This window comes from Barbus barbus (genome assembly GCF_936440315.1).
Source record: "Barbus barbus genome assembly, chromosome: 33".
Taxonomy (NCBI): domain Eukaryota; kingdom Metazoa; phylum Chordata; class Actinopteri; order Cypriniformes; family Cyprinidae; genus Barbus; species Barbus barbus.
This window is the reverse complement of record NC_136761.1, coordinates 26,338,527-26,361,685: the sequence shown is the minus strand read 5'-3', so window position 1 is coordinate 26,361,685 and position 23,159 is coordinate 26,338,527. Positions and strand designations below refer to the sequence as shown.

The 23,159-nt window shown below is 38.2% G+C and overlaps 1 protein-coding gene across 7 annotated transcripts in view; it reads right to left on the bottom strand.

Moving 5' to 3' along the window:
• Positions 1–23,159, bottom strand: part of LOC306853303 (protein FAM13B-like) — a 51,680-nt gene that overhangs the window by 7,221 nt on the left and 21,300 nt on the right. For 2 of the 7 annotated variants that reach the window (XR_013782728.1, XM_079390609.1), the window contains exons 7-18: positions 20,855–20,970; positions 10,293–10,334; positions 8,514–8,633; positions 8,268–8,391; positions 6,894–6,997; positions 5,139–5,193; positions 4,954–5,056; positions 4,221–4,286; positions 1,852–2,062; positions 1,634–1,772; positions 901–982; positions 430–579 (exon numbers count right to left, since the gene is read on the bottom strand). Coding sequence is in view for 4 of the 7 variants with exons in the window: in XM_079390609.1 (XP_079246735.1) it covers positions 430–579; positions 901–982; positions 1,634–1,772; positions 1,852–2,062; positions 4,221–4,286; positions 4,954–5,056; positions 5,139–5,193; positions 6,894–6,997; positions 8,268–8,391; positions 8,514–8,633; positions 10,293–10,334; positions 20,855–20,970 (1,312 nt within the window). In the remaining 3 variants the exon portion in view is untranslated. The remainder of the gene's footprint in view (positions 1–429; positions 580–900; positions 983–1,633; positions 1,773–1,851; positions 2,063–4,220; positions 4,287–4,953; positions 5,057–5,138; positions 5,194–6,893; positions 6,998–8,267; positions 8,392–8,513; positions 8,634–10,292; positions 10,335–20,854; positions 20,971–23,159) is intronic. The other 5 variants (XR_013782726.1, XM_079390611.1, XR_013782727.1 and 2 more) reach the window with 3 other exon arrangements.

Genomic DNA, 23,159 nt, shown 5'->3' with positions numbered 1-23,159 from the left:
AATATGCGGATGACAATCGCAGCTTTTGCCTAATCGTGATTGCGATTTCAATGCAATTTATCGTGCAGCCCTAACACTAACTGAAAGAAATACAAGATCAGTGATCGACCTCACTCAGCACATCACCACAAACTACGAAAAAGTCCATGAGTAGCGCACTGACAACCTCACAAAGTACACTCTAAGAGGGCCATAGAAGCATTTTGGAAACACAGGCTCGGCGACTGAGAACAGCCTGTGAGCCCTTGCACCTGATATGAAATTCCTCAAAAACATACACTTTAGATGATTAAAGAAGCTGAGACACGTGGCTGAGAGCGTCCCGTAGCGGGAAAGCGTCTGCGAGACCGAAGTCAGAGAAATTTATAGAGAGAGGAGAGCAGAAAGTGTCAAACTCAAGTCTACTTACTGCTGCTTAAGAGTACTTACAGAAGTGGGGTGCCTGTCTAGAGGCATTGAGGGGGCGTGACAGTGTAAAATGGGGTGTGTTCGGGACGGAGGAAGAGGACGAGTGGCGTCTGTATGACTGAAGCACGGCCTGGTGCCTCAGGGAACCTTTGGGTAAGAGGTGCTGTCGTCCTGCCGATGCGCGCCATCCGAGTGGATTTAGTTAAAAAGAAAGAGAGACTTTATACGACAGTGCACCTCTGATGGGGGGCATCAAATGGAAATGGATGATGGGAAGTGTGGGGGGCCAAACACAGTGAGCGGAGGGCTCTCCAGTAGAGTATGAGGGTGGTCCCATGAGAGAGAGCCCCAGAGCCTCTACAGACATGCAGTGTAAGGTGCACTTCTCCCACAGAGAACAGGCCTGGACCAAGACCGCCCAATAACATATGACACTGACTATCAGAAACTCCACACCCATATCACCCCCCCAGCCCACACAGCCACTCTTACCTTTGAGCTGCTTGCGGATTTTGGTCAGATCAGTCATCCACTTCAGCACCTTTGGATCAGCTGCCTTATCAGCGTGAGACGGCTGCAAACGAAATACAAATATCAACTTAACTGATAATTTCTGAAAATATTAATGCATGTGCTGCAGCTCAGATCATTTAGAACAGTACAATTTTTTTTTTTTTTTTTTTTTTTTTTTTTTTAAGTAGTCTCTTCTGCTTACCAAGGCTGCATTTATTTGATCCAAAATACAGTAATATTGTTAAAGATTTTTACAATTTAAAAGAACTGTTTTTTATCTGAATATATGTAAAATGCAATTAATTCCTTTGATGCAAAGCTGAATTTTCAGCATCATTTCTCCAGTCTTCAGTGTCACATGATACTTCAGAAATCACTCTAATATGCTGATTTGCTGCTCAAGAAACATCCATGATGATTATCAATCTTGAAAACAGTTGTGTACACATTTTTCAGCATTTTTTGATGAATAGAAAGTTCAAAAGAACAGCATTTATCTAATAGAAAGCTTTTGTAACATTATACACGATTTTGTTCAAAAGTTTGGGGTCAGCAAAAACTTTATTTTTTTCAAATAGAAGAGAGTTATTTTAAATTGCAATACTATTTCACAATATTGCTGTATTTTAGATCTAATAAATGCAGCCTTGGTGAGCAGAAGAGATTACTTCAAAAACATTTAATTTTGACCACTAGTGTATATCATTCTAACCTTGTAGTTTCTCTCTTTTTCAAACTGTTCCTCAAACTGTTTGATCTTCTTCTTGAGGTTCTGGAGTTTCTTAGTGAGCTGGTGGGAGACGTTGTCTCCCTTCGGACTGTCTTTAGAAGAGAGGGAAGCACGGCGAGGCCTGTGGGACGTGACACAAGCGTGAGTTTGGCTGTCAGTGTATCGGAGTATTCATAAGTGTCTGTGGTCTCTCTGCTCACCTCCCACAGGAAAAAGCTTTGGTGGAGGATGTAGCATCGTGGTCCTGCTGCAAGAACCGCTGACTGTGGCCAAATTCCAGGAAGCGCCGGGCTAGCAGCGGCTGAGTATCGTCTTCTAGAGGCAGCGGCACCACGCGGCCCGCCAGCGGGGACAGCTGGGCCTCCCCTGACTCGGTCTCCTCTTGCCATGACATGAACACTGGCACAGGGTCTGACAAAAGACACACAGACACATGCACTGCCATTAAATATCATCAATATCATCAGCATAACTCGATCACATACACTTCCACACAGAGTTAAGAGTTCACAACAGGCCTGGGTTGCTTTGTGGTAGTAACCCAAAGTCTAAACGGGTGCACAGAAATCAGAGCTGCTCTGAAACATGTGGAGCCAGACAGCACATAAAAACCAAGATTTCCTCAGAACGCTTTGTGGAAATAGACGAGCACTGTGTTATTTGGCAGGTGACGCTTCTGGGTAAGAGTGCACAGTTGAATGTCATCCACTCAGGCAAACATTCACACACATACATTCTGGAGCCAAAGTACTTAAAGAGCTGTTACATCAGCAATGACAGAAGCCATTGTCTATCGTGCCCGATTCAGGGAATCATGCTCAGAGCAGAAGTCACGTTGACCAGACTCGAGAGGGCAGAGAATGTACTGGACTGGGGCCTGCTATGGAAACTTAGCCGATCAAATTTACGCTGCTTAGATGACTAACATGGTGGTTGATTAGGAGAAAGCTGATGCATTTGCTGATTGCAGATGGTAAATAGTGGGAGTCAGCAGGACCAGCTGGGTGCATGTGAGAACCCGAAGGGTTAGTCAGAGTCTCAGGAGAAATTAAACTGAAGGCGTTTTCACACTAGAGATTTTAGAGCTAGAAAATGGGCATCTGGGGTATAGTGAATTCATTATAACTGTAAAAGGGCTGCAAAACGATTAATCGCATTCAAAATAAAAGTTTGTTTACATACTATATGTGTGTGTACTGTGTATATTTATTATTTATATATAAATGCACACACATCACACATGTATATATTTTAAAAAATATGTGCATGTATATATATAGTTGTATAGAATTTATATTATATATAAATATTTTAATATATATATTAACATTTTTCCTTACGATATGTAGTGGTGTGAAAAAGTGTTGGCCCCCTTCCTGATTTTTTGCATGTTTGTCACACTTTAATGGTTCAGATCAAACAAATTTGAATATTAATCAAAGGCAACACTTTCACACCACTGTATATAAATATTTTAATATATAAATCTAAAATAATTTCTTACTATGTACATGTATTTGTGTATTTTTTATATATATATATATATATATATATATATATATATATATATATATATATATATATATATATATATATATATATAATGAATATACACAGTACATAAATATAAACTTTTATTTTGAATTTGATTAATCGTTTTGCAGCACTAAACTATAATAATAACAACTATGTTAGCATCCACATCAATGGATAATAACGTTCTGTTTAGTATAAGCACACCACTGCAATTTTGTTGTCTCCTGCTGGTTTGAATGCTTAAGCTCTTTAAAGTCTGGTGTGTTCTGATTGGTGTTTCTCTGGAAAAATAATAATACAATTCTGAAAGTGATTCCAACAATATTCTTCCTCTGTTGTTATCATTAAAGCTGTGTAAACTACGATTACTAAAACTTTACAGTTATAGTTATTGTTGAAGCTGGTCATTTGTATGAAAGCAATTCGTCCTAATTTTACAGAAGTAAACTGCTTTTGTTCAGGTACACTTAGTATAATTTGTCTACTATAGTATAATTTATTTCTACATGGAATCCGAGCCCACAGAAAGTTCTGCAGATTTTCAGAGCATTGGGAACATTGAATCACAACATTCCTCATAGTCATTTATGTATATTAAACTTAACACTCTTATTTCCGTTCAACATGCATTTCCATATTTAAATCCCTTCTGCAAAATTCCACAGATTTTCCCTTAAAATCGAGGTGGAAAAATGCAGAAAAGGATTCCATTTAGACCTCCTTAATGCTACTTGTCCTGGAAGAAATCCCTCTGGCAAGCAACAAGTGCATCCACAAGTGTTGTTCTGGGTGCAGTTTTGATAGAAGAAAATAACGTAGATTTTTAGTGCCTATTCACAATGTAACTCTGTGGTAGATGTTAAAAGTTTACTGTGGTTTGCAGTCAAAATAAGGCAGTGTGAGAAGGTGGCCGTGGGGGAAGGGGAAAAGGGAAGGGGCGGAGCCAAACTCGGGTTCGAAACGAGTGAAAACAGCTTGATAGCAGCAGCGGCGATGGACGAGCCGGGAGGAGGGCTGTAGAGATGCTACTTACCTCTCCCTTCTCTCTGCAGGTGCATACATGTGAAGTCAATGGGTGGGAAATTGATGGGGCATGATGCTGACCAGGCATGGGCGGAGAGAGAGAGATAGCACAGAAGAGTGCAGTGAGCTATGATCCTCACACACACACACACACACACGCACACGCAAACAGACACATAATGCTGCGGATGTATGGCTGAACTACAAATGAGTCATAACTAGCATTCACTCAAGCCACATGAACCATATTTATGATTCACAAACATCTACACATACATGAGAAACAGAAATCCGTATGTTGATGGTTTATGAATAATAACAGTTTACCTTCCATATTTATAGCACTGCGATTTATTAAATTTACAAACTCTCGAGTTTCAAATTCAAGGGCACTGTTAACATTCAGCCAATGTATAAATACACAAAACATCCCATCAGTCCTACATGAGCTTAAAGGTGTGTTTCTTCACCACAATTTGTACCAAGTTGGACTGCAAAAATAATGACTGATTTAAAAAATAAAATCCCCACTTCCACTGGTCAGTTACACAGATGCTGCCCTAAGCTTATGCCACTGGTTAATGTTTACATTTGTTTAATAAAGCTAACAATATTAATGTTTTTCATATTATTCATATTACCTGTTCATTTATACTATTTCGCATAGGAACCATTTTTTTGTTCCCATTAGCAGTTACTACAATGCAACTTATCTTTTACTGAGAAATAACAGAAATAGTTACCTTCTTGTTCACTGTCTGAGAAAATGCTTCTGGTCAGAGACTGAGGGCCGCTGTCTGGCTCTGTGGACTCATTATTAGCATTCAGGTCACAGTCTCCGGGCTCCTACGAATCATTGAAGAGCTTTGATTAGACGCTTCAGCATAGAAAAACAGACAGAATCCTGGTGCTATTCAAAAATACTCACACGGGTGATAACATCAGCCTGGTCCATCTGCTCGTAGTCTGGGTAGTTCTTCAGTCTGTGTGAAGATGGAAACAAATGACTATGAACTCCACAGTGAGGTGATGACAACTGTGTGATCTGTTCCCTTCACGCATGTCAATTATAGAGCTCTTTAAGTGTCTTGCATGGAAAAAAAACCTAGTCATATTTAGTCTATTAATAATGGCATAAAACAAGCAAAGATAATTCAGGCATGATGGCAAAGGTTTAAGCGTATTGAAACTTTACAAGTCACACCCACACATACTATACAAGCTAACAGACTGTGACTCTGGAATCTAGGACGCTCGCTTATCCGATGCAAGGTGTAACAGGCTTACAAAAGTTTTTACAAGAACACAATTTGAAGTTTACAAGCTATTTCTATTATTATTTTGCATTAAAGGAACAGAACATTTTTGTATGTTCCTTGTAAAACGTTATTTTTGGAAGTTATCAAATTCAGCCTTTTCATTAGATGACAGTTTTCTTTCACTAATGGGCTACAAAGCAGCTGAATTCCAGAAATATACTCCACGTGAGCACACAAACACAGACATGAATGCCTGGCCAGTGCATTCATGTGTGAGGTTTCACTATACATACTCGATGTGCGTTCTTGCGTGCCAGTGTTCAAGGGGGTAAAATGTCTGTGCTGTTCAAATGCCCATGCCACTAAAAATATTATTCAGGCATGTCAGATTGTGTAGTGTGTGCTATTGTATTCACTAAACCATGACAGTAGTTAACCTGTAAAATGACTATAAAAGATTTGTGGTAATACTTTAATATAGGGACCAATTCTCACTATTAACTAGTTGCTTATTATCATACCGATCATTAACATAGTGGCTGTATATTAGTACGTATAAAGCACATATTCTGCATGACTATTGTCTACAGCCCTAATCCTACCCAATACCTAAACTTAACAACTACCTTACTAACAATTAATAAGCCGCAAATTAGGAGTTTATTGAGGCAAAAGTCATAGTATATGAGAATTGGACTTTAAAATAAAGTGTGACCGTAATTGTTTATGACCCTACAATGCATATTTTTTAAATGCAACAGCATGATATCGAAAGTAGATTTTTTTATTTTGCATTCATGTAGGTCTAAAGATGATTTTTCAGAGTAGTATAAGTTGTATATTTTAATTTAATGCCACGTCAGCATCTTAGGCTATTTTCATGGCAAAAACCATTTAAAGATTTTTTACATTAACATATGATAAAAATTCTAAAACCTTTTCTGGCAAAATTCTACTAAATAACTCTTTAAGCGATTTCACTTCATAAGACATTAAAAGCTGGACAGTCCAAAAAAATATGTCTGACAGAAAGGGGAATCTTGCAAAACATGCATCGAATAGGGTCTTCACCTTGAATGGCCTATCATCTGGTAAATACCACTTGATCAAATCTAGTTTAAAAAGAGATTAAAGATTTGTTTGAAATTTCCAGATATATTTCATGTAATTTATTATTTGCACATGTATCCCACTCTTCTTGCCACTTATTTAATATATAACAAATAATCATAGGTCTGATCTCAGAGGAAGGAATTTGACATTTGTTTCCTTCCTGATTAAAAGCCTTGATTTTTCAGAGAAATCAGCATGAGGAAATTATGAGTGGCACAATTCCAGATGCATGGATTTCTACTGAAGTGAGTGGATTTTGCTTCCAAAAAAATGTGCAAACTCTTAATTGTGATCGCATCTTCCAATCTAACCTTTCTGTGCTGAGATTCTCAGCTTCTATGAGAGTCTCTGTGTCAAGGTCCATCCCAGAGCTTTCTCCTGTGACAGGGCTGCTGAGCTGAGAACCTTGAGATTCCTGCGGGGAAAAGGAGAGTAATTACCACTGACTGTACTGACAGGTTTACAAGTGAAAAAGATAATACGTTTTGGCATTGCACAATGGCAAATGTTCTGAACACTCAAACTCATCAAGGCCTTGTGTGTGTGTTTACTGATGACAGCGTCTCAAGGTCAGGAGCTGATAACATTGAGGAATGGGGTGGCTCTCTGAGGGAGGGAGTGTTTGCACTGACCAGGTGGCGCTGTCATTCCTCAGGGACGGCTATTAAAAGAAGGTGACCCAGTTCATATGTTCCTAACCTGTGGCCAAGCCACAAGAACTCTATGCACGTGCATGTGGAGGGAAGAGAAGCCTCCCAAAGAGACTGTTAATCCCAGAGACCTCACCAGTCAAGAGACGCAAACCTTTATCATCAGCTATGGTGACGGTTCTTCAGAACCAGCTTCATCTCGTTACTTAATTAGCTACTTGAGGAAAGTGCTTTATCTGAAATGTTTCGTTCGCTACTGCACGGTGTTAAAAGGGGGAAGATCGCTTGTGCCTGCTGAGAACAGATGATGGTCTGTTTATCTGACAGGAAGGCCCTTGTTTCTCACTCTGCCGAGGAGGAGGTATTACAGACCTTGCTGATAACATTGAGACTAAATATGCTCAAGGACTACAGAAATTATCTAATGCAGTGGCTCTTTACCTTTCTGACTCCACTGTCCACAACAATATTCAAAGCCTCCTTAGCCCAAAACTTATTTAAATCTATGTGCATTCTAAAATAATTTGAATTAAAATAATACAATTTCAGGATTCCAGAAATGTTCTTCAGGGAGCAATACTCTTTTAAACCAATTAATCTACATGACTATTCCAGTCGTTTGTGTTTTACAGAATAAGGACTAAGGATACAGATTTATTTATTTTTTCTTACTTGCAATTTCTGTCCAATAAAATATTTCAGAGCTTAGCATAACTAGTAAGTATGTGTATTCATTAAAAATGCACATGGCTTTTTTTTTCTTTTTTTTAAAGTTTTTATTAATTTGCATGACTTTTTCACATCTATAACACTTTTAAAATTCGGCTACATCATATATTCAGGTTTTTCTAGGCTGTGAGAGTTCTGGTACTCCAAAGCAAACAAAAAGTTGCCAAGGGGGTGAATTTTAATAGATTTTTTTTTAGCTTCAGCTAGGTTGTGAATTACTGGTCTAATCACTGTTCCTCTGGCTTTCTTAGTTCTGCGGTATCAAATAAATAAAATCCAGACAAGCTTAACCCTCTAATTGCTTACCTCGCTATTCTCTGATGGCAGGCCCTCCTCTGTAACCTCCGGGAGAGTCTCAGTCTCTGCCTCAGATTCAGACTGCACATCTTCATGGTTCTCAGGCCCTGCTGTCTTCTGAGTAGTGCTGTTTCTGTAGAGAAAATACATACAGATTCACATTTACACCAAATGTTAAGGTTACAATTTCAGCTACAAGCAAATAAACACCAGGTTCAGCGTCGGCATGTGCTGTGTGTGTATTGTCAAACTCACCCCTGAAAGGGCTGGGAGTCCAACACCTGACTCTCATAGCTGCCGAGCTCCTTGTCAATAGAGGTCTGCAAGTCCAACAAGTGCTGTTCCACTGCAGCACGGATGGTCCTCTGGATTATACTAAAAATAAACACATTCAAGGCGTCTGACACAACTGTATATATATATATATATATATATAAATCTTCCCATTGAGGCCAGATACACAGTACCCATATTTATCACAGTTCGACCTTTTTAACAAGGTCAGCCAAGGAGTTTTCAGCACAAGCTCAAAGCTCTAACAAATAACCCTCAATTCTGAGCATCACAGATTCTTGTGTCTGAGAATAGAAGTGTTTTGAGCGCACTAGACCTTCAGTATCACAACGCCCAAGTCTCTGATGTGTCCTGCACTGAGGCTCTGGCTATGTTGAAGTCATAAGAACAATGGACCCCCAGCATGCCTTCCTAACCAACCTCAACGTGGCCATCTGGGCCAAAAAGCTCGTTGAGTCATGCTGCCTCTGTGTGCGCCAAAATTCCAGCAATAAATCAATAGAGGATGGCGCTGTTTGTGCTGTGCACCTAAGTGCTGCAGAATTTCATGGCCAGATGCACTAGTTTTGCCTGAAGCTGCAGTTTGGTTACAGATACTTTAATGCATTTTCTGCTCCGAGGCCATTTCAAAATTGGATAATATTCTTCCTGATGCCACAATACGCTGCTGATAGTCAAGGCTTCAGCTGAAAAGCCATTCGCTAGTAGGAAACTAAAAGCTGAATGTAGTTTTTTCATCGTTCCAGAAATGTTTAGAGCTGAATGCTCTTCAGCGAGCCATACTCTTTCTACGTGCCTCTTCCAGTTGTTTGTGTTCTACAGGATAAGGACTAATGATACAGATTTCATTATTTCTTACTTGCAATTTCTATGCAATAAAATATTTAAAAGTTTAAAATAACTAGTAAAATGGGTTTTTGTTATAAAATGCCCATGGCCTTTTAAGGTTTTATTTATTGCATGACTTTTTCACGTCTAGAAATCACACTTTTAAAATTAGCCTACATGATATATAGTTTTCCAAGGCTTTGTGAATTTTGGTTCCTCAAAGCAAACAAAAAGTTGTTGAAGGGGTGAATAAAAAAAAAAAAAAAAATCTTAATTTTCAGTTGTTTACTGGTCTAATACTGTTCCTCTAGTTTTCTTAGTGCTGTCATATCAAATAAATAAAATCCAGACAAGCTTAACCCTCTAATTGCTGGTGGGTTTCTTTCATTATGAACACAATTAGCGTAATGTCAGCAACATATAGCTTTTTTGGCAGAATTCCACTTTCAATTCTAAGCCACAAAGTCCAGACGGTCTTTCTGTCGGCAAGACTGCATGCCCTAGTTATCTGCTTTTAAGACCATAATCACATTTGTTCAGCTACATTTTGCCTTCTGTCCACCTAAAAGCTCTGTTTATTGCATACTGTGGCCGTCTGAGTCAACAAATCTGATTTAGACCAGAGGATAATTGCATATGGTCCAAATTAACGTCAGAGAAATTAACTTCAAATGGACCTATTGGTTAAAGAAAGGCCTTGTATGATGTCCATGTTAAAAGCAAACCATATGATTCTAGATGAGACTTCTAAAAATAAAACTGTAAACTGTTTATATATATATATATATATATATATATATATATATATATATATATATATATATATATATATATATATATATATATATATATATATATATATATATATATATATAAAAAAAAAAAAAAAAAAAAGTAGTAGTAGACACTTACGCGGCAGATCCTGGAAGAATGCTTATGGAAGAAATGTGTGAACTGGAAAGAAAGGAAACGGAAGGAAACATTAGGATGATTATTTAAACTGCATGATTTTTCCTACCCAGCATCCTTATACAATAATCCCTGTATGTGCCATCGGGGAAAAGACGTCTCATTTAGTGTACATTTCACAAGTCACGTAGACTGTAGAAAAACATGGTTTATAATTTCCTGTAAAGGTCCCAGGAAACGTCAGGAGTGTCAGGAAGTGGGCATCGGAGATGAATTGGGGGCAGGGTGACAAATTCAGACATGCCAGGAACGCTTGCTTACATAACACTAGCTGCCTGCTACTTGTTAGCACCCGTGTCAGGTTCTGGGAAAGGAACAAATAAGACCTTGACTGATACAGCAGGTGCTCACCGGCCGGCCACATTAGCACACAAACACACACGCAAATGAGCGTATACAGAAACAAGACAAGTGTCATTCCGTGTCATTTGGCGGCAGCTGTGCAATCTATGGTACAATGTCTTGACCCCTTGAGCTCTCAAGACTGCTAGGAAGACTTGTGTCCAACCCATTGTCAACCCCATGAAAAAGGAACATCCTGACACCTGAAGCTTTCTAGAAACTACAGTCCAGTGCTAGTCTACAAGGTCAGAACGTCAAACGATTTCCTGATTTCTAGGATGTGAGCATTTATAAAAAGAAACGACCACCGATTCAGACCAGTTCACTTTTTTTGTTAAATCTCTTTTTCCACTACAATTCCCCCTAAAAGAATAAATAATACTTTAAACAAATTACAGTGTTCACTCACAACAAATAAGATATAATCACATGGCCAGCTAATACTTCATTATAAATCATGAAGAACCTTTAATATCCAAGAAATCTTTGCATTCCACAAAAGGTTCTTTAAGCTGGAAAAGGGTTCTTCAAAATGTTCTTTACACAATTAATACTAATTTCTTAGTGCTCATTTAAGCTTCTATGTTTCAATTACATGAGGTCACAAAGCCACAATAGAATCGACTAAAATGTAAGAAAAAGTAACAAAATAAATAATAATAATAAAAATAAATATATATATACACACACACACACAGTGGTGTGAAAAAGTGTTGGCCCCCTTCCTGATTTTTTTTTTTTTTTTTTTGCATGTGTCGTCAGACTATAATGTTTCAGATCATCAAACAAATATAAATATTAATCAAAGATAACACAAGTAAACACAACATGCAGTTTTTAAATGAAGGGAAAACTAAATCCAAACCCACATGGCCCTGTGTGAAAAAGTGAAAAAGAAAGAAAGTAATTGAGATCTATCAGTCTGGAAAAGGTTATAAAGCCATTTCTAAAGCTTTGGGACTCCAGCGAACCACAGTGAGAGCCATTATCCACAAATGACGAAAACATGGAACAGTGGTGAACCTTCCCAGGAGTGGCCGGCTGAACCAAAATTACCCCAAGAGCGCAGCGACGACTCATCCAAGAGGTCACAAAAGACCCCACAACAACATCTAAAGAACTGTAGGCCTCACTTGCCTCAGTTAAGGTCAGTGTTCATGACTCCACCATAAGAAAGAGACCGGGCAAAAATGGCCTGCATGGCAGAGTTCCAAGATGAAAACCGCTGCTGAGCAAAAAGAACAAAGGCTCGTCTCAGTTTTGCCAGAAAACATCTTGATGATCCCCAAGATTTTTGGGAAAATACTCTCTGGACTGACGAGACAAAACTTGAACTTTTTGGAAGGTGTGTGTCCCATTACATCTGGCGTAAAAGTAACACAGCATTTCAGTAAAAGAACATCATACCAACAGTAAAATATGGTGGTGGTAGTGTGATGGTCTGGGACTGTTTTGCTGCTTCAGGACCTGGAAGACTTGCTGTGATAAATGGAACCATGAATTCAGCTGTCTACCAAAAAATCCTGAAGGACAATGTCCGGCCATCTGTTCGTGACCTCAAGCTGAAGCGAACTTGGGTTCTGCAGCAGGACAATGATCCAAAACACACCAGCAAATCCACCTCTGAACGGCTGAAGAAAAACAAAATGAAGACTTTGGAGTGGCCTAGTCAAAGTCCTGACCTGAATCCTTTTGAGATGTTGTGGCATGATCTTAAAAAGGCGGTTCATGCTCGAAAACCCTCCAATGTGGCTGAATTACAACAATTCTGCCAAGATGAGTGGGCCAAAACTCCTCCACAGCGCTGTAACAGACTCATTGCAAGTTATCGCAAACGCTTGATTGCAGTTGTTGCTGCTAAGGGTGGCCCAACCAGTTATTAGGTTTAGGGGGCAAGCACTTTTTCACACAGGGCCATGTGGGTTTGGATTTTGTTTTCCCTTCATAATAAAAAAACTTCATGTTTTGTTTACTTGTGTTATCTTTGATTAATATTTAAATTTGTTTGATGATCTGAAACATTAAAGTGTGACAAACATGCGAAAAAAAAAAAAAATCAGGAAGGGGGCCAACACTTTCACACCACTGTATATATATTGTTGAATGAATCAGACTGCATTTATCATCTCAGTTAACTTAATGTAGATCTAGGCACATTGAAATGGCATTGCCTATTTAAAAATAGCATTGCTATTAAAAGAGGAAGCGTCATGGAGAAAGCAAACGGCTGCTGGGACAACTGGACTAGAGAAGCACTTTTTGAAAAATGTCTTTGGGTGTTTTTTGTGGTAGTCAGCACACAGACAAAAAAAATAAAAAAATGAATCGCTCGATAAGAGAGAACAAAACAAGCCTTGTTTAAGACATACTCAGTATCTTGCCCACACAGAGCTCTTGAGGCTGTAGCAGAGATCAGTTACAGTAATGCATTCACACGGACCGTGCATTACTCAGCATGAAGCACTTCTGTAACATCCTTCCATTCATTTCTTCTGCAAGACCTCACCTGAACTCTGAAGCCAGTGATTTAGCCTGAGAAACGTTAAAAATACAGATGCATGATATAGAGTCAGTTTGGCAGATACTGACAGAAAATATTTATGGTTGATAACTTATATGATTGAATTTAATTAAATAAAAAGCAGTTTGGTTCATGATCTTTCAACAATTCCCTTTGATTACTGAACCCTTTTCTCTTTAGGAAGAGAAATCAGACATACAAGCGAGTAAAATGTAATCTAGCTAAATAATTTAAGGACCAAACTGAAGGGAACCCAATGCGTCAGCAGGTTCTCCAAATGTAAATGTCCTAGTAGTAGAAAAGGTGTTCGAAAACAGTTCGACAATACAACTTCCCATAGATCTCCATAACTTTTCTTCTGATAACACTTAAACTTCCAAAAAGTTTTCCATGTACAGAACTATTATTATTCAACTATGCCAAGGTAATACAGTTTTCCATTCTATGGCACCTTTAATATCTGCCAATGGGCACATCAAATCTATTTAATTCAAGGTGAAAACATGTTTTCATAGCTCATTGACAGATATTTGTTATTTGTTTGAAACATAAAATCAATGTTGTTAAATTTTACTAGAAAACAAGACAAAAACACTTTTTTTGAAGTGCATGCAGAAAGTAATGCCTAATAATGATATTATGAATTTAAGACTTTCTGTTCATATTTAAGACCTTTTTAGAAACCCTGATATTGCTAGGAGCAGAACCCACAACACACTGCTTTAATGAAAATGCATGCTAATGCTAGCTGTTAATGGAGCTAATATGTAATAACTCTCTGTGCCTTTAAACAGATATTTTTTGTTGCTGACATAACCATACAAAATTGTATTAACCAATAGTTTCACAGCCTAACATGCTTCATGTTGTCCTTAAAAATATTTTCACAGGGCTAAAGTGTGACTAATCAAGCAGCCAGAAATAAAGAGTGGATGGAGCTAAGAGTAATACGTTGTTTCACTATGAGATCAGCTGAGGCTTTAAGAGGATTACACACAGACGGCTTCCTCTGACTCGGCACTTTATCTTATCAGCCTGAGTGGCCAAAACACACACACGGCACTCATTGGTTGTGAATTAAATGCTGTATAATGCAGTGATTCATCAGTTTCACAATTCTGTCCAAATCTCCATTTCTCATTTTCACCAAATAATCTTATTTCAACTCATCAGCAGTGTTACGTGAGTTAGCAGGGCTTTCCGTCATGCGATCTGAGAGGCAGTGAGCCGTCTCATCTAAATGTCACATGCAGCCTTGGCCAAAAACCAATAAATAAGACCGTCTGACGGGAACAAATCAATCCAGTTTTACCCAGAACGACAGCCTGTCTTGCAACATCCGCAGCTTATTTTCCACTGAATGTCTAGAGATTTTCTCCTCTGAAACATTACCTGTGGAGAAGGACTTGACAAGCCATGTTGTTCGGTTTGGTTCTCGTCGACGAGCCGTTCTGGTTGTTCACGGTGGGCGTATGGTTATCCTGACTGGGCACTTTGTGGTGCTAAAGTCTGTATGAGCAGGTCAAAGAGCAAACACAGGCTGCCGGTGCTCATTCTGCAGAGTCCTGTATGTGCTGTTTGCCTGTGTGTGGGACTCAGCACTCTGCTAAAAAAGTGCTGCAGTGGAAACGCTGGACCCTCGCTTAAATACACGGCCGTCTGACGCAGCCTCGTCGCTAGTGCTCTGGGCCAATCGTCTCTACACACACACACACACACACACACACACACACACACACAGAGAGACAGAGAACTCCCTCCCTTCAACTCAAACACCTGTTAGACATTTATATAACCCTGTTACTGTCCAAACAACAGACAGTCTTCACCCCTTACTGCACTGCCGTTTATAGTTAAGGGATTCACTGACTGATGACACATAAATACATGAATACAGCCACAGATGCCATCTCAAATGGATAGTTCGGCCAAAAATTTGAATTGTAATGAAAAAGTTGACATAAAACAGCCTTGTGTGTAATTTAAATGTTTATATGCAACTAAGTTTTTATTTGAGTGTTGATTATTAAGTAAATTGGTTTAGTTTTTTTTATTAAATAAGCATTTGTTTAATTTTTGAGGCTAAATTTGGTTTTGCCAATTCAATAGAGAGATTATTTCTTTGCATTGATACCACTGAAGGGTAATGGTGACAGAATGATCATTTTTGGGTGAACTATCCCTTTAAGCAGCACACGGTCAACTAACACTCTCGGACCGGTCAGACACTGGTCTCAGCCAGATGGAGTACATGTCACACTTCCTGGAGTTCTAAGGATGAGCAAGAGTATCAGTTAACTGGAAACAAAATAAGACGTTTCCTCTTCAGTAACCAGTGAAATGACCCAGTTGTCATGCCCAATGTCATTTTGATGAGATAATATGAGAACGAAGTACCCCATTAAACAAGAGAGATACAGAGGATGGCAGAGTCATACAGACGTCCTCATGGCATGTACTCTGATAGCTTGGTCACAACGAGTATCAAATTTCCCAGCGTGTTATTCCTGCTGCTTGACATGCTCAGGTGGTAGGATGTCGAAAGAAGGGTGAAACCCTATAAATTTAGCTGGATGCCTGCGGTAACGCTTAAAAAGAGGAGTGGAAATGAGTTATTACACTTTCCATGTATGCTGACCATATAGGCCAAGAGTTCACGTTGAGTCAACACAGCACTTGTTTTGATGGCTCAGTACAAGAGTGCATGGGAAAATTAGGAGACTTGATCCAGAGGGAAGACTCTCAAATGTGTTGACACAGATCTGTTCAGGAGGTCCCAACGTCTCCAATGCCCCAATATACCACAATCTTTAAACTGTACCATAGTGATTGAAGATCTAAGATTGAAACCAAAAGGTTGTAGGTTTGAATCCCACAAAGGCCAATCAATGAGCAATCTCCATTGCGCTCCAGAGGGATAGTTGTAGAAATTTGTGTTACTTCTGCTCAACTGGTAGATTACAGCAACTTTACTAGCGAATTACTAGCAACACAAGGACCAAGGTCATAGGTTTGATTCCCAGGGAATGAACATACTACAAGTACAACAAGTCACTTTGGACAACAGTGTCTGTTAAATTAAGTTATTTTTTTTTCATATGCATGCCAAATTTCGGTACAAAGACGTGTACATTGCACCCCTAGTGTTCCAGGCTTCATAAACATGGACTAAAGCCACAAAACTCAAATGTTCAGTGGAAAATGTCATCTACTTTAAAAACGTTATCAAGTTATCAATATTATTTCAAACTATAGACTGAAGTACGGTCATATATAAGGAACATTCAGTCAGGGAGAATGCTTCTCTATCTATTATGTGCCATAGTGATTAAATATCTAAGCCTGAAACCAAAAGGCTGTAGGTTTGAATCCCACAAACACCAGTCAATGAGCAATCTCCTTTGCAGGATAGTCACTGAAATGGTGTCCCTTTAGCTCAACTGGTAGATTATAGCACTAGCAAGACAAGGACCAAAGTCACAGGTTCGATTCCCAGGGATTGACCATGCTACACATACAGCCTGAAAGTCACTTTGTAAGTTATCAAGTCAGCCATATCAGTGTGAACAACCTTTATTTCAGACTACAGTGATCTGTAAGGAACTCTCCATGGGGGTGAAAGTATCTATGATGGCCTCTCCATCTATAATGTAAAGCTGTATAGGCAGTGTGAAAGTAGTAACTGACCCTTCCACCTACAGACCAATGCTGTCAAAAACGGTTCACGCGTTCCAAAGCTTGAAAAACATGTCTCAAGGATCTACTGCTGCTTATTTTAGGGCTGTGTGAAAGTATTTTCCATAGCTGGCGAAGGATACATTGCTGCACTTATATTTAGCTTTATGTGCGACACCCTTTCAGATTCCACTGGGGCACAATGGGGTCAAGTATAATCACTGCAGGACCCCGACGTAAACAAGTCTTGCTGCTCTTTCTCAAGATGCCACCAAATACAGACGCTTTGACCTTCTTCCTCATTTTATCATCTGTAAACACACTTGACTGTTGGATAACCTGTTCTTCACTGATTATTTGAGAAGCATGCCAATTATACGACAATAAAGCAATTTTACAAACATACTGACAATATAATTTGAAACTGAAAATACAGGCCGGAAAGTATTTATAGCACGTTGTTTGGAAATTGCATTTCTCTGAAGTGAATCATTAATTATTTTCTATCCTGACACAGCAAAAACGCCTCGTAACATATCATAAAAGCTATAAAATGCTATCTGTTACTGTTGTGAATGACAGGCCATTAGAGATAGCATCACAGCCTCAAAAAATAACAATGCTCCTGTACGCCTCTGACACGGCCCATGTCCTTAAGCAGGTTTACGACGTGAAAGCCTTCTTGGCCTTAAAAGGGTCATGACATACTTTTAAAAGTTTTTTGCACCCAAACAGACCATTGTCAATGAAATAAGTGGTTTTGCTGCGGCCTTTCCTTTAAAGCTTTAACCTAAACAGCCATTATAATCCTTGGCTATCATCAGGAAATAAATCACCAAATCATCAAATAATGCAAGACGGTCCTTATTGAGCCCTTTATGCAAGTTGATTTGGAAGAAAAAACAAACAATGCCCAAGTGTTTTCATAAATGTGATAAAACTAGTGGAAAGAAATGTTGGAAAAATGTCCAAATGCTTTTGTGCTGAAAAGAGCTGTGGGCGAATCTTTTAAAAGCCTGGCACTGATGAACAGCTTATTAGACCCAGCTCGTTTGGATATGCTTGTATTCAATAGCAGCTTTGCTCTGCCCATTTCCCTGCTGATCATGGTGTTTTCTTGTGTCTGACTTGGACTGCAGCAGCTGCCATCCAAAGCTGTTCGTGCAGAGACTAAACACTTCAAAGTGGGTAGGATTAGTGTACGCAAGATCCTGATATGAATAAACAGACAGGGCGTCTGGAGCTTCGCCTCGCACAGAAGATGGTCTGAACTGGTTTAGGTGGGGAACATTGTTTATGTAACCAAAACACACACACTACATTTCTGTTCTGAAACCTACAAAGATGGCATTTTACAGCATCACATGTGTGCTCCCGACACAAAGACTTTTAAAAGATAGGCAGCAATAATTTGCTGCCTTTTAAGACCTATTTTTGTTTAAATTCTAAGTCAGCATGCATCCTTCAAAAAAGCAAAGTCAGAATGCATTGCAACAAGCTGACTACAAATATACACTACTGTTCAAAACATTGGGGTCAGTAAGATTTTTTTTCTAAAATCATTTTATTTAGCAAGGACACTGATCAAAAGTGACGGTAAATACATTTATGATACAAACATTTCTCTATAACAACAATATTATAACATTTTATTTTCTACTAATTACTGTTCTTTTGACATTTCTATTCACCAAAGAATCTTGAAAAATATATTTTGGGTTTCCACAAAAATATTAAGCAGCACAACTATTTTTGTTGATAAGAAATGAATAAGAATAATAAAAGAAGAAGAAGAAACAACACTGCTAATAATAAGAAGTGTTTCTTGAGAAGCAAATCAGCATATTAGACTGATTTCTGAAGGATCATGTGACACTGAAGACTGGAGTAATGATGCTGAAAATTAAGCTTTGATCACAGGAATAAATTACATTGTAAAATATTTTAAATTAGAGAGCAGTTATTTAAAATTATAATATTATTTCAGAATTTTACTGCATTTATGATTAAATTAATGCAGTCTTGGTGAGCACAAGAGACTTTAAAAAGTAAATAAATATTTTGGTGTGGTCTGTGTTTTGTAACAGTGTCAAATTGTTATAAAAGCAACGTCAGAATCAAAAATCAATTGTGAATAAAGTCTCTTGTATGCTATTTCCATGATGCAATGCCTATGAATGTTATAAATAATTCACTTCTGAGAACCCTTAGAAGGGCGCGGTTAATGGAACAAAACCAATGACAGCAGCAGAGCCAAACAAATACGTTTTTTTTGGAAAGAATGCAAGAATATAAATCTGTCTTGCTTCAGCAAGTATTTCTCAATGCTGTTTTGACACATGCCGACTCTCATGGCCATCTCTTTATTAGGATTAAAGGTTGAGGCATTTAATCACCTTAAACACGGAGCGACACCGCTACCTTATTATCACTGATTTGAGTCACAAACATTTCACATTCAGTCTCAATCCAAAACACCTATCCAATTTAGCTTGTGTCAGACAGAAACATGCTACCAATCCATTTTGCGTTACTTTACCAGACACCTCTCGGCAGACCGCCCGATGTCTCATGAGAAGAGCTACAGGTTAACGACAGCCATTAATCATACTCTCCACACCCTTAAAATCTAGAGCATGTCTATAAAAACAGCTACACATAAAAAAAGATGCCAGGCTCATTGACTTGGTATGGCTCTGAAGTGCCAGCTTTATAACATGGCATCAAGGCAAGGCCATCTGACATTTAGGACGCTGGAGTTTGAAGTCACCCTCTGAAAGCATGTCCTGATCGACTTCAGAGGAACACAGGTCAAGAGAGATCACGGCTCAGACGGCTGATAGGGCAGTTATGGGTCTGAACGCAGCGGGAAGATGAGGATCAGAGACACCAGTGTTGAGAAAACTAAAGCTACTCATACTCAAACTATAATCAAGCTACTCTTTAGGGAAAGTAATTAGCTAAACTGCAATATGCAAACAAAAAAATAGCTACATAAGGGGAAAATATGCATTTTTTAAACTACTTACTATTTGATCATGCAATTTATTATTTAACCTGAGGCATATTTTTCTGGCACAAAAAACATTGTTAATTTAATTCATTTATTGTTAACTCATTTAGGTCAACTCCCAGTAAGGGTACAGCATTAAACTTGGACAGATAAATCCACAGCAAATAACCAGAAATACTGCCTAACTTATAATATTATAAATTATATAAATATTTTGTTTACATGAACTGTCAGAACTGTCTGTTTCACTAAAATTGACTGGACTTTCCCACGCTGCAAAATATAAAAACATGCCTATGCCTGTATAAACCAAATGTACTAATCATTTGAAACATCATAACTTTTAGTAAACGAACACTCAAATTTTCAGTAAGATTTTGAAATGTTTTTGAATGCAGTCTCTATTTGATCAACAATACAGTAAAAACAGTAATAGTGTGAATTATTATTACTATTTAATAAATTTTCTATTTGAATTTATTTTAAAATGTAATTTATTATCTTCAATGTTGAAAACAGTTGTACTGCTTAATATTAGCAAGGAAAACTTGGTACATTTTTTTTTCAGAATTCCTTGATGTATAGAAAGTTCAAAAGAATGGAAGGCATTTAAAATGGAAATCCTTTGCAACACTGAAATTGTATTTGATGTCACTTCTGATCAATTTAATGCATCCTTTCTGAATAAAAGTATTACTTTGTTTAAAAAAAAATATCTTATTGAACCCACATTTTTGTTGCGTTAAAACAAATTATTCATATCAAGAGCTGGAGGAAAAACATGTGAGCATGTGGTAAGTGGCACAGATGTGAGGTTATGTAAAGGTAACTTGTGTTACTGTACTTTTAAATATATACACACACACGCTCATATTAAATTGCACAGGGAGATTCCTAAGAGGGATCTCAGACTAGACTGATCCCAGATGAAGAGGTTTCTAAAACTGCTTTTACCTGGAGGAGGGGGCGACATTGGCATGTTTAGGGGAAAGCGAGGAGGGACCGTCCTCCCCGTCCCGCGGGAGCTCCTCACAAGCCTCCAACTTCTCTTCCTCCAGGAGCTCGGTGATCTGCAGGGGTGAGAGAGAGGGAAATGTGAATACCATAGGCCTGCTGACACCACTTCAGCAGCATTTATGTCTAATTCAACATTAGTATTACATTACATGTGACCATCTTACACCCCTGTGAGATCCAGGCATTATGCAACGCCCCACACCTATGCTGATTATCAGCAGGGAGCCTAATTTACACGCCTGCAAACACGATCACAGGCATGTTGACTCGTGACATCACACGTACGTTAGTGATAACTACAGGATGTTATATAATGCTGCCATGGATCCTGATTTATTAATTATATACAATCATTAAAATTATTATTTTATCTATTTTAAGCATGTAATTCATATAAATTTTAACGAATGTAATAATATTAGACAATTCAATTATGGCGCATTAAATAATTTTAAGTCATATCTTATCTTTATACAGTGGTGGCCAAAATGACCAAAACACTAGTATTTTCAGCAGCTAAAAAATGGTTTAAGTCAGTTATTTCTATCTTTTACTGTAGTGTGTCAGTAGGAAATATCAGTTTATATTTCCAAACATTCATTTTGCCATTAATTGTAATAATCCAGTGAGATTTTTGCCTGACAACAGCCAGTGCTCCACACAGAGATCTGATCTGATCATCATCAGTCTGTCTGGAGTGACATTAAGATACAGAACAAACTGAGACTAAATCCAGAAGAACTGTGGCAACGTCTCCAAGACGCTTCAGTAAACCTTCCTGCAAAGCTACAGTACTGTTCAAAGTTTTAGGCACTTGTGTAAAAATGCTGTAAAATGAGGATGCTGTCAAAAATAGATTTTCTTTATCAATTGACCTCTATTAACTAAATTAAATCAACATTTGGTGTGAGCATCCTTTGCGTTTAAAGCAGCTTTTGTCCTCGGTGCACTTCATCTGCATAGTTTCTCAGGAAGATTTGGAGGAAGGTTTCTTGAAGCGTCTTGGAGACGTTGACACAGTTCTTCTGGATTTAGTCTCAGTTTGTTCTGTATCTTAATGTCACTCCAGACAGACTGATGATGATCAGATCAGATCTCTGTGTGGAGCACTGGCTGTTGTCAGGCAAAAATCTCACTGGATTATTACAATTAATGGCAAAATTAATGTTTGAAAATGTAAATTGATATTTCCTACTGACACACTACAGTAAAAGACACACTACAGCTTAAAACTATTTTTAGCTGCTGAAAATACTAGTGTTTTTTGGCCATCACTGTATATCTGAGTGCATGCGTTTATCACTAGTGTGGTTTTCCTGAAGACTTAAATGAGTTACATAACACAAGATTCTTGAAGAAAATAGGTTTTGATGAAATATGTGTCAGTCAGAGGAATTCAAATCATGGCACACATAATTTTATTAAAATCACACATCCATGTGTAAATCTATCGGACAGTATTTAATATCAGACAAACTTTGGCACTAGCACACCATCAAATGCACCCTGCATCTGCTGCGGTATTGCTGCCATGTTGCCATAGCAACCATTTCCCTCCACATCTGATTGGTCAAGCGGGGCTGCTGTTGAGCGACCGTGCAGATATGAGTCACATGCAGCGTGCAGAACAGCTTGGAGGATGACTGCATTTTCACACATCTCTATATGCTTCCAGCAACGGTTCACTCTCATTTATCTTTTGGACACTGAAGCCCCAGATTCTGCAGATTTAAGCCATTTTATTTTAGGATCTTTCATCCTACCTGCATTTCACACTATATTTCTCCAGACTAGTGTGTTATATTGCACATCTCAGAGGTGGGAATCCTTAGGGACCTCGCCATTTGACTTGATCTGCTTTTTTCAGGAAGACAATGCAATTAAACTAAGACTATGCATTATAATTATTCAGCAACAGCACAGCTTAAAATGTGCATATATGTAAAGATCTTGCATAGAAGTATAACTTTAATGCATTCCAAGTCACTTTGGGTAAAACTGCTTTTGGATAAAGGTGCCAAAAGCATAAAAGTAAATGTACATAATGATGCAAAATGCTAGTTGGTTGTTTCCTCTGAAAAGAGGTGCTTTTAAATCTAGCCGAAAACTTACATAATGTCTGTAATGATTAGACCTCCTATGGGTTTTTTTTCTCTCCAATTATCAGAATAAATAATAGTAATAATAACATCAGTGGCCAAATGCATAATAATAACAAAAACAATAATAATATAAAATTGCT